The sequence below is a fragment of the Vigna angularis genome, chromosome 1 (genome assembly GCF_016808095.1).
Source record: "Vigna angularis cultivar LongXiaoDou No.4 chromosome 1, ASM1680809v1, whole genome shotgun sequence".
NCBI classification, from domain to species: Eukaryota; Viridiplantae; Streptophyta; class Magnoliopsida; order Fabales; family Fabaceae; genus Vigna; species Vigna angularis.
The window spans coordinates 7,261,376-7,278,900 of NC_068970.1; the positions used below are offsets into that span (position 1 = coordinate 7,261,376).

The 17,525-nt window shown below is 29.9% G+C and overlaps 2 protein-coding genes across 2 annotated transcripts; both read left to right on the forward strand.

Annotated features, from left to right (window-relative positions):
- Window positions 1-1,247: 1,247 nt before the first annotated feature.
- Window positions 1,248-1,994, forward strand: LOC108321561 (glycine-rich cell wall structural protein 2). Its single transcript, XM_017553348.2, has one exon. It carries the CDS (start codon window positions 1,324-1,326, stop codon window positions 1,723-1,725), a length of 402 nt encoding a protein of 133 aa, XP_017408837.1. The 5' UTR covers window positions 1,248-1,323; the 3' UTR covers window positions 1,726-1,994.
- Window positions 1,995-15,536: 13,542 nt separating this feature from the next.
- LOC108321571 (UDP-glucuronate 4-epimerase 1) lies at window positions 15,537-17,525 on the forward strand. Its single transcript, XM_017553360.2, has one exon. The coding sequence runs from the start codon at window positions 15,924-15,926 to the stop codon at window positions 17,217-17,219; it is 1,296 nt and encodes a 431-aa protein (XP_017408849.1). The 5' UTR covers window positions 15,537-15,923; the 3' UTR covers window positions 17,220-17,525.

Here is a 17,525-nt window from a genome sequence, read left to right on the forward strand (position 1 = left end):
CTGCACCACTCCACGCACTGCACCACGAGAGCGATACTGCACCACGAGAGGGAGACTGCTTCATAATTCTTTCCACCACCACCAACCTTTGCACCTTGTAGTATCTCACAACGACGAAAGAAAGAGAGGAAGAAATATAATGTTAAAATGAAAGAAAAGTATTTTAGTCATGTACGGGACTAGAATATGTTATTAGTGAAATAGGTTGTGAATGGGTAAAATTAAAAAATAATAACCCTAAAAATGAAATTTTACTAAGGGATAAAATAGTAAAGGAGAGGTGAAGGAACAAAGGTGTGGTGGTGGAGGGAGCAACACCCCAAATGTCTCTATGTTTTAAAAGACTTTGAATCTTTTTAAAAGTGAAGCATATTAGGCAATTTGGAAAGCGTTTTTCGCTATTTATCTTTTTTAAAATACTTTCTTTTATCTCCATCTTTATATTGAATTAATTTTAATATTTTAAAACATTTCAATTCATTGAATTTTTAAAACATTTTTATCTCCATCATAAATAAATATTTCATTTTTTTTAAATGAGCAAATATATGTAAAAATTCAATTCATTATAGCAATGACATGGGTTTGAGACAAACCAAAAACTTCAGTCAATTCGAACTTCAATCAAAGATTTTGAAGGAGGACAGAATTTGATGTAGTTATGACAAAGGTTATTGGTTGCTTTTCTAGATTGTTCTCCCCGTATGATTTATATCTCCAACATGTTTTAGTGGTTTTGCATTAGGAAAACATATCCTTAATAGTTTTATCTTTAGAAATTGAATTCCGTGCCAATCATACATCCCGCAAATCATTGTGCTTAAGTGAGTGGGATCTGCTGCTGTTAATGGCCTCGTTGATAAAATAATATCCTACAATTAAACTGCATATATATAGCTTTCCACTTCCACAATTAGGCTTATTATACATAATATGATTACTTCATAGATAGGCGTAACATTATCAAGGATTTTTATTGTAAATTATACAGGTGACATGTTAAAAGAGTTTAGAAGAAAAAAATATTTATAATGATTTTATTGAATTGAAAAAATATGTGAAGGATAGAAGTCCACTTGTACCAAAAATATAATGAAAACTGGTGCAAACATTCTCTGGGACAAAGGCTGCAAGTGACACCCCCACTTCGTAATGTCCTACTACGCACGCGTCATGCTTTTACACGTGCTTTGCCGACCTTCCTAGGTAAATCTATCAATTCTCAACTATAAATAGCATGCATCTCATCGCCTCTTCACAAAAAATTTATCAACCACTTAGATAGCTAACTCATCAACCCTAGTTTTATATTGATCCTTGGCAATGGCATCTGCTATGACTGGGAGGGTTATGGCTCTTGTTGCTTTGCTTGTTGCAATCAATGCAATAGTGTGTGAAAGTAGAGTGGCAAGAAAGGACCTCGGGTTGGACCTTGGTGGGGTGGGAATTGGGGTGGGTGCTGGGCTTGGAATTGGCCTTGGCGGTGGGGGCTCTGGTGCAGGTGCAGGTTCGGGCTCTGGCTCTGGTTCTGGTTCCGGCTCTTCATCTTATTCAAGTTCTGGTTCTTCTTCTTCCTCATCGGGATCAGGCTCTGGAGCAGGTTCCGAAGCTGGTTCCTATGCAGGGTCCCATGCTGGCTCAGGGTCCTCCAGAGCTGGGTCAGAAGCAGGTTCATACGCAGGGTCTCGTGCTGGGTCAGGATCATACGGTGGTAACGGAAAGTAAAGTCATGCATGAGACGGTGAAAGGAAGATATTATGGTGTCATTGTTAGTTCGGTAGTATATCGTGAGTCAAAAAAATAAGGTCATGTCTCCTTTGCATGTGTCCATCTTTTCTTTTTGTTTTGTATATGTTCAATAAAGTAACTATGGCTAATAATTTCTAGTGCTTGTCCAATCATCATCACTGTCTGTTAACTAAGAAAAGAGAGATGGCTATGTTTGTAATCTTAATATTTTATTTTATAGTAAATTAGTTTTTAGATTAATTAAATATAGATACACTTAAATTTCATTTTTAAGAATCATTAAGCTCTCTTATAAAATGTCAATCTCGAATTGCAATTTTGTCTCGTTTTCATTAATATATATTTAATAATTATTTTAGCATAAAATATAATATCATGAAAATTTTCCAGAGGTTCACAGTTTAAGGGAGATTCATTTACTAGAGATCTTATTTTATTTAAAAAAAATACATAAATTTAATTAGATTAAGGTATGATATAATTAGTTTTAAATTGGATCATCTAATGAAATAACACACAAAATTATACTAATTCACATTAAGACCATGACGTGTTCCTTTTTGTTTGAATTTTTATGTGCATTATTTTAATATTATGTTATAATTGCTCTTAACATTTTAGATATATTATCTCAAAACATTACATAAATAATTATTATAAATATTTATTTAAATATAATCAGTTTATTTATAAAAGTTTATTTTGTTTATTCTTTATAAACAACCTTTTAAATTAAGCGATGTTATCACTATTAAAAAAATAAATTTTAAAAATCAAAATAAAATTTATCTTATTACAATATTTTTTTAATATGTTGTGATTTTTAAAATATGTGATCTTATTAAAGTATAGAAAGTTTTATTTAAAACATAATTACCTGTCCATTTAATTAAAATACAAATGAATATATTTAATTTCACATCATAACAAAAAAATGATCCTTTCAATTTTAATTATATTTATTATTATTAAAACTTTCCGTGCAACTGTTTATTACTTTTTTACTGTACTAAATAGATCGTCCAGATCTTAGCCATATATATTAAGTTTTAATACATTTTCTAACGTACGTAAATTAATATCAAATTATTTTTATTTATTTATCCAGTATTTTAAGGATAGTTAAGAGGATTTTAATACAGATTATTTACTTGGGACATTATAAAGGTGAATGTATATAAATTAATACATTTTTTTTATTAATATCAAACTGCTTTACAGGAATTGCTTCTACTGTTTCCTTTCTAATTTACAAAGAAAAAAAAAATACCTTCACATATATAAGATGGAGTTGTAAAAATAGGTCCCGTGCCTCGTGTGATAACTTTAAAATTCTGTTTTCACAAAACTCCTTTCTTTTTTTTATAAACTAAACTCTCCCTAAAAAACATTAATTTCTCTTTCAAAATAAAAACAGTGACAATAAATAAATAAAAATAGGTTACACACCTTATTAATAAAATAATAATAATAAATATATAAATAAAAATAAGGTTATAAATATCTTATTAATAAAATAATAATAATAATTGTTTCGGTCAAGGGTCGATGGACATTTGTCTGGTTCTGGCTCTGGCTCTCTCCTAATTTTATGTTTACGTCTTCTTCGCAGATGTTCCAAAAATGTGTTACCTTGACATCAAATCTATATTTATAGAGTTTATAATGATCAAACCTATTAATTGACTGTTAAGATACCTATTAACTGTCCATTAATAACCGTTATCACATTAATTGACTCTTAATTACCTTTAATAATTGTCTGTCTGAACGATTATGCCATGTCGATAGTCAAATAAATCAATAAATATAAATAAATGAAATATATAAAATGATAGATGTTTTTCTTCTTTTATCTTATAGATATTTTAGAACTTCTAAGTAATGGATGATGAAGAAGATAAATACAAGAAAAGAATTTGAAACTTGTAATAAAGAGTTTAGATATAAATGAAGTAGTATCTTGAGGAGAAAATATGTAGATATTTATAGAGTGAAGGGTAGAAACGATGAATGTAGAAAAATTATAAAATATTAATAAAATAATTAGATAGAAAAAATAAAAAACGATGAGAGGAGTACTTAGCTAAAAATAATACAATAAAATGATTGAAGTAGGTTGGTTTTCTTCAAAAAAAAAATTAGAAAGTTAAAGACCATGAAAACGTAGTAGGTTAGTTGGCCCATTAGAAGAAGCGGCAAAAACCTGGTGGATGAGGGTTTCAAAATAGTAACACATGGGTGCAATAAGTAAAATGATAAAATAATAATAACTTTTTTTCTTCATTTTTTTGGACAAAATGTCATGTACAGGATAACATTAATTGTGAGATATTATAACTATAAACATTTCATTAAATAAATTAAATAAAAATATATAATAAATGAGGTTAGGAACACCTTATTATATAAATAACATAATAAATAAATAAAAATGAGTAATGAAAATAGAAAGTGTTATATATTGCAAAATAATGATGAAAGAGTTTTATTTAGAATGTCACGAGAGTTTTTGGGTTCTGAAAATTCTAATGGGACTCTCAATGGTCTAAAAATTCTAATTTAATTAAGTTTATATTTGTATAAAAGTCTGATTTAATTAAGTTTAATTTGTTTCAATTAAGGTAAATAAGAGGGGTGTTTCAGGAGATAATGTTATTTTTACAGTTTGAAAAAAAAAAGAAAAATGTGTTGGTCTACTTAATGTTTTTGTAAATGTATTTTCTGCGTTAGTTGTTGAATGAATTTGAAATTTTGACAAAGTTATATGATATATGATTCTTCATTATTTGGAATCGTGATAGAGAATTTTTTTCTCGCTATATTACCTTATTTTATGTTTTTCTTTTTTCTCTCTTTAAAATTAAAAATATTATTATTTTTACATATGTATAAAGAAAAAGTAAACAGTACGATTTTTAATGTTGAGAATAATATTTTTTTCTTATTATACATATGTAAAAATAATAATGTTTTTACATATTAAGAATATCTTTAAATTCTTTTATTACACATGCTTTTTATTTAACTCTTTTATATTTATATTTGATTTTAGTGAAATTTAATTTATCGGTTTATATTCAAAGGTTTTTACTTCTATGAGTGTTTTTTCGAAGTTAATTTTTTTTTATGATAATTATTGTTACTCATCGTAAATTCTTAAAAGTCCGAAAATTTTATTTCCAGTATACATAGTTTAGTGTTTTTTATTGTTGTTTTGTTTTTGCGGTCAATTTCTTGATTTGCCTGTTTTTTTCTACCAAAAGGAGTGAAGCGCCAGCATCGCATTCTAGAAAGGAAAACAGTTACCTTTGGGCGGCTGAATTGTTATGATATATTTGTTGTTTCTCAAGTTTGACTTTACTTTTTTATCATTGTTTTGAGTTCCAAAGAAATTTTTAACTATTTATTTGGAATTCAAAGAGGTTATTCTAAGTTTGGTGGTAATTTATCGCAAATTTTGCATGTGAATTGTTAAAACCTCTTTAGTTGGCTAAAGAAAGTAGGAAAAGTTTTATTTTGAATTTCCTTGGTAGATACTCACTTTACTGTTAAAGAGATCATTGGACAATAACAAGGGTTCTATGCTAAGCCAATCACTTCAATGATAATTTCTTTAAAAGATGGTAAACACATAATCAATGCAATACAAAATTCATTCTTTTATTAATGTCAAACTACCTAAAGGAGTTGCTTTTAAGTTCTTGCTTGAATATCCTATAGAAAACTTGGGACCATCTATAACATTATTTCAAATTGCTTGCTTTGAAAGATTAAAAAGGGTGTTCAGGCTATTATTAGGCACTCTTTTCCTCTCAAAAAGCCAAATCTTAAATTATTTGTTCGTATTAAATGAGTTGCTTGGCTTCAAAGATTAAAAAAGAAGCAAAACTAAACATGAGATTATTATTTACTTTTTTACGGGAATTGAATAATTAAGTTGGAATACATATATAGTTAGAGGGAAACGCAAAACCATTTATGAATCATAGTCATATCATATCCATGTGAATGTTCCGTATCGATATACGTTTGATCGTGTAAGCGTATACATACGTCATGTATACGTAATAAATAAAAGTTTCTTTGAGAAATGCACATTACAAAAACTTGCTGTTTTTGTTCTACCTTTCCGTTCATGAGTTTTCCATGAGAATGAAAGTTACGTGCCCAGAAGAAAGATCAATTAATTTGTTTACTTGTAGTAAACATGTTTAGTAAAATTAGTTATTTAATTGTTGGAAATGGTGTGTTTAATTATTTGCGTTAAAGCCCATATTTAACTAATTCACTGTCATTTTAATTTCGGCATTTTTATATCAAATTTATATCACTTGTTTTTAATTTGTTTCAAACTAGGTTTAATCATTCACTGAGTCCCTATTTTCGCATGAAATCTCAATTTCGTCTCTTTCTTTCTGAAAATCTCAATTAGGTCCCAATTTTATGAAAATTGCAACAAATCGATCCTTTCCGTTAATTTGGCTGGACGACGTTAAAAAAATTGATGAGTGAATTCTGAGATGACGAACGAGCGCTCGTCCAGCAGCGAACGAGCGCTCGTCCAGCAGCGAACGAGCGCTCGTCCAGCAGCGAACGAGCGCTCGACCACCGAACGAACGGTCGTCCAGTGTGGAACGAACGGTTGTCCAGCAGTAAGAGGTCGACGAGCGTCCGTTCTCTGGTGGACAACCGTTCGTTCCACACTGGACGACCGTTCGTTCGGTGGTCGAGCGCTCGTTCGCTGCTGGACGAGCGCTCGTTCGCTGCTGGACGAGCGCTCGTTCGTCATCTCAGCATTCACTCATCAATTTTTTTAACGCCGTTTGACACTATTTAACGGAAAGGATCGATTTGTTGCAATTTTCATAAAATTGGGACCCAATTGAGATTTTCAGAAAGAAAGGGACGAAATTGAGATTCCATGCGAAAATAGGGACTTAGTGAATGATTAAACCTTCAAACTATTTGCCATCTATGAAGTTGCAGACTTGATGAGTTAAGCCTAAGTGAAGACCCAATTCATTGCACATTCTTATATAATAAGCACCTAATTGCTACTTAGAACCCCATGTTTAATAATACACCCCCTCAAAGCAGCCCTTTGTCGTCCAAAGATTTATATTTTGTGAACATATATTTAAATTGTTTTTCAATCGTCTCTTGTTCTTCATTTTAAGATTTAATTAACTAATTTTCTAAAATTAATGAAATCAATAAATCTAATTCCTATTTTCATTTTTTGTTTTATATTTACATATTTTCCCAAGAATACTCTTAACACGATGAAACACGTTTTGACTTTTTCCTAATATTTATATTAATTAAAAGTTCTAGAATATCTTTCTTTATTAGTATTTTTATTATTTGTTTTTTACCGTGTATGTCGACAGTCAAATTAATTTTTCATAAAGTCAGAGTTACTGACTATTCATGTTTCAATGTTGTTTTAAATTTATACACTTTTTTCCCAAAAATACCCCCCGTATTAATGAGAGTCATTGAATTTTTGAAACATTTTTATTAATTTCAATTCCTTAATTATCCTCGTTATTGATTAATTTATTTTATTTATTGTTATTCACTATGTATAAAAATAGCAAGATTATGTATTAATTATTACTCTTATTATTTATCAGACTGCATAAGGATTTTGTAATTAAAGTTTTGCATAAAAATAATTAATATTAAGTACGCAATTAGATTGATTCTTATTAAAAATCGTTAATCAAACCTAAAATCATGAGATAATAATTAGAGTGGCAGAAGCAATTAAGATGGGAGGAAGTAGATCCATTTGGAGTGATCCTAAAATTGAAGCAATAAATATTCTCCTGCATGATTAGTGGAGAAAAATAATAGGATAAATCTGATTTTTTTTAGTGGTTTATTTGAATAAGTGGAGAAGAAAAAAAAAGGGAAGGTTCCAAAATGCATATCAGAAAGAAAACATGTTCCCATGATTCGCCAGCTGGCATAAAACCATCAACTTCACCGTCTTTTTCTCTCTCTTGTCAATTCGCATGCAATGGAAGCACCGATAAGGTCAAACAAACTTATATTTCATTTTTCTAAAATTTATTTTAACTATGTAAATATAATAAATCAATATTACTTTTATAACACTCAACCATTTTTTTCTCGTATAAATTACTTATCAATATACATTCATATTAATATCAAGATTACCAAAACCGTATTTCATATTACTAGTTTCTATATAATATTATGTTTAATTGAAAGAAATATTTTTTCTAATTAATCATTCAAGAAATATTTGTTGGGAAAATAATAAAATATGAGTCTAATTTTATATAAGAAATTAACACATCATTTCTAATTTAAAATTTTAAAATAAAAGACTTATATATTTTTTTTTTGGTGAAATATTTAACTTTTTCTTCTGCTTATCATAAAACTTAAATTTTCAATACTTTTATAGTACCAATGTCTTGCTTTTGATTTTTCCCAAAGAAATATTTGCTGTAAATATATATTTTTTTATGATATTACGCTGTATAACAAAAAAATCAGTATCATTAGTATATTGATAGAGAATTTGGAAAAGTTATCTATTATATTACATTATAGCTATATTGTCGCTGTAAATAATATATAAGAACAAAATAGCATCTATATAAATCTAAAATTAAATCATTTGGTATTCATCTCCATGATTTTAATATAAAAAATAGTATTGTATTTTTTGAATTTTATTTGTTAAGTATTTATCTAAAAATACAGTCCAGTTTAACTTTGACATTAAAAAAGTTTTTTCTGCCAGCGTTTTTCTTTTTTCTTTTATTTTTACATTTTATTTAGAATTCAAATCAAAATCTAGCTTTAACTTTTTACTTATCCCAATGATATAGATTAAGTTTTAGTTTCAAAATTCATAAATTTTCCATGTATGGACATTTATAATCTTAAATATTTTGTATGATATTATAAGTGAAAACAAATTAAGGAAATTGTATGTTTATTACTAACGATGTTATAAATATAAACAATAATGTAATAAATAAATTCTATCATACAATAATGATTAACAAATATACAGTTACATTTTTTAATGAAACACAACGTCTCTAATGATATCGAATGTTGAAATTTATATTTTGGTCGTTAAACTTAATTTTATATTGACTAAGATTTTAATAATGTTAGAATTTAGTTTATCTTACACGAAAACGTGTTTTTGTTTGACATGGCGGAACGATTCAAAGTTAAAAAATTAATTACAACCAAAACTGAAATCAAGCAATGTTTTCAAAAAAATTAAAAGTTATTAAGTTAAATACTATAAACCACATGGATTAATGAAGATAAAAATAATCCTAAAAATATTTTTGCGTAACACATCTTGTTTAAACAAAAATAAAAAGTTGTGTCTCTTTTTGACAGACAGTGATAATAGCCAATATTATAAAATTAATATATTTGATCGTTTGTATTTATAAGAATTATATATATTCTACAAACTATATACGTTTAACAGTTAGCATGAAAAATAGCCTTTAATATTTTATTGCTATTATTTTAAAATGAAACAGGTTGAGACTAAGTCCTTAAATATACTTTTTTGGTGATGTTAGCATACTCATTTGAACCTGTTGGTAAAAATTATTTTCCAATACACCAAAATAAGTGACACTCTTTGGTTTTTCAGTATATACTATACAAATTGCAATCTTATCCAGATATTCTAAAATACGCTGTTAAAAGAAAAAAGTAGGTATATATAGTCATAAAAAACAGTAAAAAATATATATAATTCCATGTATTCATTTTTTATTTCTTTTGCTAATATCTATAATATAAGAAATTTTTGTATTTGATATAATTATATAATTTCAAATTACATATGTATATCGTTGAAGGAAAAAATTCGATCTCATACATATATGTCGATCTATGTAGACAGATATATAAACATTTAATTAATACACATTCACAATCACAAGAAATCAAAACACAATCCAACTTTAAAAAATAAATACAATATTTTGCACTTGAATTACTTATATCTATAAATACAGGAATAATCAATTATTGTTCATGATTTAAAAGAATTTGTCACGTTCCTTTTCAAAGATGATCATATTAAGAATATCTAAAAAAACACTTGGTGCATCAAAAATATTGTTGATAAAATTTAATCTTAATAAGTCAGAATAATTTTTTACATGTACTATAAAAAAAATTAATGAGAATTTTCTTCAGTTTTTACTACGCAACACCACTAAAATAATTACTTACAATTTTCATGGTAAAAATAATATCAGTTATATATTTTTATTATTTCACTAATACTAGGAGAAACAAAGTAGAAGAAGGCAGATCCGAAATTCACAAATAAAATATGGTTCATATCACTTAACTTGTTTGGTTAAAATAAATGATTTGAAATATTTTAATTATTTAAATTGTCTAATTATTTTTAGGTTAAGACTTTGTAAACAATAAATCTCTATCAAATGAATTCGAATTGATTACATCACCAAATTGTTCTGGTTTTGAGATTCATTAAACAACATGTCACTGAACGAATATGCAGAAAACAATATATTTTTTTCAAATATAATACAACTATCTAAACATTTAATTATTTACCTTTTTTTTAACCGTAATCTCACACTAGATAATTCATAATCGATATAATCTAGCATTACATTTAAGATAACATCCCTTAATCTCACACTTGAAAATTCATAATTGATATATATATATATATATATATATATATATATATATATATATATATATATATATATATGTTTTAAACTCAAATTTCAACTATAAACTCATAAATATAACTCGAATTCTTCTAATTTATTCTTCTATCTCTTTCTTAATTGACACTGAATCAGACGACATTCCTCCATCTGCTCTCGTATAACGAATTATACGATCATCGCACATACACAAACACAAACAAGTAGGGTGAGTTAACATCCAACCAATCATTTATAAAACATGCATAATTACTTTGATACACTCAACAAACCTCATATAATCAAACACCCTCATACCATCATACAACAATCGCATCATAGATATTCATCCATTACTTTGATACACTCAACAAACCTCATATAATAATTATGTCAAACACCCTCATACCATCATACAACAATCGCATCATAGATACTCATATCATCATACACAATAGCATCATAGATACGCATCCCACAATTACTAATAGACACTCATCCCACAATACTTAATAGACACTCGTTCCACAATACTCAATAGACATTCATTCCACAATACCCAATAGACACTCATTCCACAATACCCAATAAACACTCATTCCGATGATATGTTGATGAGCGATCACGGGAGGTTATGCACTTGTGATGACTTCTACTTCCTCTTACAAATACACTTCCAAAATACTCCATACCATCCACAAGGTTAGTCCTCAACACTATGTCCAAAACCGGCACATAGACCAGGACCTCCTGTCCCTCTCACCACATAATTCATCATTCTCTACTTGAGATTGGATGATTATTAGAGTATCAGGATAACCTCCAACAACAGGACCCTTAACATCAACATATACACAAATACCATATTATTACTGAATCTCTCCACGAGACTCATACCATGCTCATATTCCTCAACTCACATTATATCCTTACAAAATCTTCCCATAATACTCATATCATGTTCAGATGCATAAATTTAAATCCAATCTTCGCAGAAATCATACAAAATGAATATATCACAAAATAAATTAACAATACTAAAATATCACCATAAATGGTCACCGGAGAAGAATCAAATATTTGACGAATCAAACTCACCATAAACGCCAGTACATATGACTAGTCACAACTTACTGGATTTGACCAGGGCTGCTCTATGATCAGGAATATATCAACTTCGATTTTTAAGATTCCTCTATCCTATCATCACAATTATAATTCATAATTCCATATCTACCACAATAACATGAACTCATCAGAAATTTTCATTCCAACAAGATATATTGCACAATAATTTAACAGTACATAATTTGTTCAACAAGATTTAAGTTAAAAACTTGTCGAGTAGACTTCTAGGAAAGAGAAGTGCGTCACAGTGGACAACTTAAGTACCAAGTCTTTCCTTAGCCAAAGTGTTCCTCAACTAGTTTTAACAAATTTCTTATTTACAGATTCAAAACAACAACATATAATATTAGCACACAATTTCACTATAGATAGATATACAGTAAGCACCTATGTTTTTCATTAATAATATTCACACAGAATTTCAAGACATGAATAGTAATAAAACAATACTAAATCATAATATAAAAGCTTAGAAATGTTAGCTCCCCTACCTCTATTCCAGACTTAATCTTTTGCTCAGAATTTGTTTCCCCGAAAACCCTCCAGAACTTCTATTCTTCTTGCAACTAAAAATTTCTTCCTAACTCTTTCTTCTCTATTTCTCAAGATTTCTCACTTGATTCTTCCTCTCTTTATGCAGAATAACCTCCCCCCTCATGGCTATTTATAGTCCAAAAATTTTACTATTCAACAATTTTTTAATATTATTTATTATATTAATATTTTAATCACCACTTGACATATTGGATCCCTCAATAATGCCTTAAAATCTAAGTGTTTTATCCACCCTCAATAATCACCACAATTTTCTACCAATTAAGCTACCAAAATTTATTATTTAGCTTTTATATTTTATTTTTTATATAAACTTATTATATTTTTCATTCACAAAGAAATCTAATAATAAAATTGTTACTGTTAAAATAAATATTTTTCATGATCTTACATTTTTCATTTTAACATTATTAATATATTTGATAAGTTCATTACAAATTATAATTGAAATGAAAATAATACAACATACAAATATATATTTGATTAACGCGAACTTTTAATTTGAAGTGATTAGCCCAGATTTTCAATTCATATCACAATATTATATGTATAGTAAAATTTCACAATGATTATAAAGAAAACAGATCTATAAAAAAATGTAATAGTGTAAAATAAATCAGTGGATAGTTAAAAGTTTAATTTATACATTAAATATAACTTAAAATTTTTACTTTTACTCTTTTAAAATTCTACCTACGTGACATAAAAGTTTTAATTATAAAAATAAATTATTTACATTTAATTTAACCTTTTTTAGGCATGCACCTAGTATTTTAACAGTTATTATAAAAGTTAAATATATAACACTGAGCTATTTTTTTAGCAAGTTTTCCTAATCATTAATTTAACCTCATCCATCTGTTTATTTTAATATTTTAAAATTAAATTTTAAATATTGTAATTATCAACACTAAGATATCACATAAATAGTATAAATTATTTATCATAAAAAGTAAATTATATTTGAATTAAATACAAGCTGTGTATTTTAATTAAATACTTTTTACAACTTTAATTATATAAAATTAGTATTCTTTTTGTCAATAAGAAATGTTATACTCAAACGAGTAGCAGGTGTTGGATAAAAAATAATTTTAACACTTTTTAATAGAAACACAATTATGCAGGATTCGATTTGGCACATGAACCAAAGTGATAAAAAAAACCGGGTGTCGTTATATGTTAATGTGTTTTTTTCTGTTCGGGTTCCTACCAAGGTAACCTTTGTCTCCTGCTCACATGCTTTTAATATATTTTTTTTTATGAATTTTATTATTACAATACTTTTAGACATTTTACTCTATCTATGTGTTAATATATAATCATAAATAAAACAATATCATCTTATTGCCATTTTTATTTTTATTTTACATAAATCCACAACATATTTTTGCTTATTCAATTAACCATTGAAATACATACGTAAATTTCAAAAGTAATAAAAAAGTAAAAACATGGAATGAGAAAATTATGATAATTGAGTGTGTAAAGAGCAACCAAAGACCAAGGATTAGTCAAAGAAAAATTTGATGAAACAGATAAAGTGAAAGTGAAGGAGAGGGATATATTATAAGTAGTACATTATTATAAAATTATTTTAACATAATAATTAATTTTTCTCATATAATAAAACAAAGCCTATCTTTGATAGTATAATAGTTATGCTTGTCTCCCAAGCTGCATGTCGTCGTGGGGCTCACGTCCTTCGTAATCCCCTATTAATTTCATTATTAAATATTGAGAAAAACTTCAGATAATGGATAGACATATGAAGGAAAACATTAATAAAATTGGCTTAAATTTGATCTGCTCTAGAGAATAAATGGAAACATGATAAGGATTATATTCATAGTATTATTAATATTGATTAGTCATACTTCTAAGGATATTTTTCCATGTTTTGCTGAGTGACAATGTCTCTCAATTTTAATAAAAGCTATATAAGATTTCAATAAATGCAAAAGTCAAATTTAAACATTAAGATTGAATTATGAAAATCTGGATACTTCAAATTGACTATTTTATTTTAATAAATTAAAATTGAGATCCACATTGACTTTCTAAAATTATATAGTTGCCATTGGATTTATTTTTACCATCCTCTTCGAATTATTTTTCAAATTCTTCTAATTTAGTAATTAACACACCAACGACGTTTAAATGCAACATGTTTGATATTTTTTAAAAGAAAAGTTATACATGTGATCTATGTTATATTTTTCTATTAAATATCACATTTTTCTAATAAAAAATATCTTATCAAAATAAATAAATTTATTGTATATAACAATTAAAAAAAACTATCCCTTTTTATGTAAGTCGTTCTTCTTCTTTTTTTCCACTTTGAATTACCCACAGTTATTTGCTTGCTCAAACATTATTTGACAAGATAAAGAGAAATGAGATATTTGTAAAAGTAATTGTGACAATCAAGTTAACCAGGTTTTCCTTCTCAGACGAAATTGAATTTTGATATGATTATTATGTGACCATTACTTTTAATTCAAAGGTAGAAATTCATTAAAGGTTGTAGTACTGTTTAATTTTGTCAGAACTCTATTAATTAGGTATGTGTACCATTTTTATGTTTTGCACATTCACATTCAATTGTGGAAAGTTGTTTATCATTTAGAAATTTGATTAGAGAATCAATTTTACCTTATCTTTGAACCTCTTCCACCATAAAACTTAAGGTTTTAGAGTTGGGACCGATATATATTTAACACTTGAATAACCAATTGTGATGACATGAATGAATAATAAATATTGTGACTTCAATCCCTCTCTAATTCCTCTAATTTAGTTATGTGAGATATCGGACTTCAATGATACACTGATAAACCATAAATACACGTTTAACTAATCAGACACGCATATATATAAAAAAAATGATAAATGAGTATTTTAGACACTATATCATAAATGGTATATCTTAAGTAGGGGAGATTCAAAACATATATATATATATATATAAAATGCTATTTAAAAACACTGTATTAGAATATTGAGATAATTAATAAAAGTAAAACATTTTTTATCATATAAAGCAAACCAGTGGTAATTGGGTTAATGGGTAAAATATAAATTCAGTTGATGGTTACCTAAAAAAAAAAGTTAAGATAATTTAATTCAGTTGATCTTTAACTAAAAGTGATGAAACCGCCAAATGCATTAGTTATATTAGGTACCATAGCATTTAGGGTCCGGTCTTGTGCATCCATCCACAGTGGAATGTATTGTGATGATTATTATCTCATACTAAAAATGATAATTTGTAGGTGGGATGTGAATGGAGGAAAAAGAAAAAAAAGAATGGGAATTTGATTGGGAAAAAAAAATAGGGAAATTGAGGAATAAATAAGAATTTGTAGAGCATTAAAAAAATGGACAATGCTCCAGTTTTATCTGGGAGATTCAACTTATGTGAGTCATGAGGCGCAGTTGGTTGGTTTATATGGATCTAAAAAAGTGGAGAGAGAAGGAGAGGCTGGGCTAAATTCCTGGTGGTTCAGTCGCTGGGCTCCTCTGTTTAATTTCTCTCTCCTCTGTCCCTCCTTTAACGCGTTCACGCGTAGACTAGCTTGTCACTTGTCCGTGGGTGACCACTATATATAACAACCCTTCCCATTGCTTCATTCAGCAGGTGCAGGAGAATTGATCTCTCTTTTGTTTCTTTCCTCTGCATCTGTACCCTTCCACTTTTTTCGTTTACGCAAATCATCAACACCACCACCAATAATCAAGATCCATTTTTCAATTAGGAAAGGAAACACTAAAATGCCGCCGTTGGAAGACGAGACCTTCCCCTCAACTCCAGGCAAATTCAAGATCGAGCGTGCCCATACCATGAACCGCCAGCTCTACCGCTGTTTCGCCTCTACCAGTACCATGTTTCTCTGGGCTCTCTTTCTCATCGCCCTCACCGCCTCCTACCTCAGCTTCCAGGGTTTCGTCGATTCCGGCAGCCGCTACCTCTCCGCCTCCTGGGGCGGGATCCAGTGGGAGAAGCAAGTCCGCACATCCGCTCAGATCCACCGCCAGGGAGGCATGTCTGTACTGGTAACGGGCGCAGCCGGTTTCGTCGGGTCCCACGTCTCCCTCGCCTTGAAACGACGCGGAGATGGCGTGGTTGGACTGGACAACTTCAACGACTACTACGATCCCTCCCTCAAGAAAGCCCGCAAATCGCTGCTCAACACGCACGAGGTCTTCATCGTCGAAGGCGACGTCAACGACGCCAAGCTTCTCGCCAAGCTCTTCGACGTCGTGGCCTTCACTCACGTCATGCACCTTGCCGCACAGGCCGGCGTGCGCTACGCCATGGAGAATCCCCAATCCTACGTGCACAGCAACATCGCGGGCCTCGTCACGCTTCTCGAAACCTGCAAATCGGCCAACCCTCAGCCCGCCATCGTTTGGGCCTCGTCCAGTTCCGTCTACGGGCTCAACGAGAAGGTCCCTTTCTCCGAATCGGACCGCACCGACCAGCCCGCTAGCCTCTACGCCGCCACCAAAAAAGCCGGGGAGGAAATCACTCACACTTACAATCATATTTACGGATTGTCGATCACCGGTTTGAGGTTCTTCACTGTGTACGGACCGTGGGGGAGACCCGACATGGCTTATTTCTCTTTCACCCGTAATATCTTACAGGGGAAACCCATTACCGTCTACCGCGGTAAAAACCACGTCGACCTCGCTCGCGATTTCACCTACATTGATGATATCGTGAAGGGGTGCCTTGGTTCGTTGGATACTGCTGGCCAGAGTACCGGGTCGGGTGGGAAGAAACGGGGACCCGCTCCTTATCGGATATTTAACCTCGGGAACACTTCCCCTGTTACCGTGCCCACTCTTGTGAGTATCTTGGAGCGACATTTGAAGGTTAAGGCGAAGAGGAATATCGTGGACATGCCTGGAAACGGGGACGTTCCGTTTACTCACGCGAATATTAGTTCCGCCCGGAGAGAATTCGGATACAAGCCAACGACCGATTTGCAAACCGGGTTGAAAAAGTTCGTCAAGTGGTACCTTTCCTATTACGGCTACAATCACGGCAAATCTGTAAATTAATTTTGTTTCCCTTATTTTTTTGTGGGGAGGGTTTTTTCTGTTTTTTAGTACGGTAGTCTTTTAAGTCACAGATAAAAACAGACAGTGTAAAAAAAAGGGAAAGAACCCCTGGTCTAGAAGAAGGGAAACAGGCTTAATGGATCCGAGAGAGAAGAAACAAAAGAGAAGGATAAGAGTAGATTCTTTACTTAGGAGGCCAGCTAAACCAGCTGTTGTTCCTTCCTTTATTTCTTTCCTTTTTTTGGTATTAATTGGTGTTTTTTTTTTACATTTTCTTTTTCTGTAAAGAAAGAAAGTTCAAGTTCA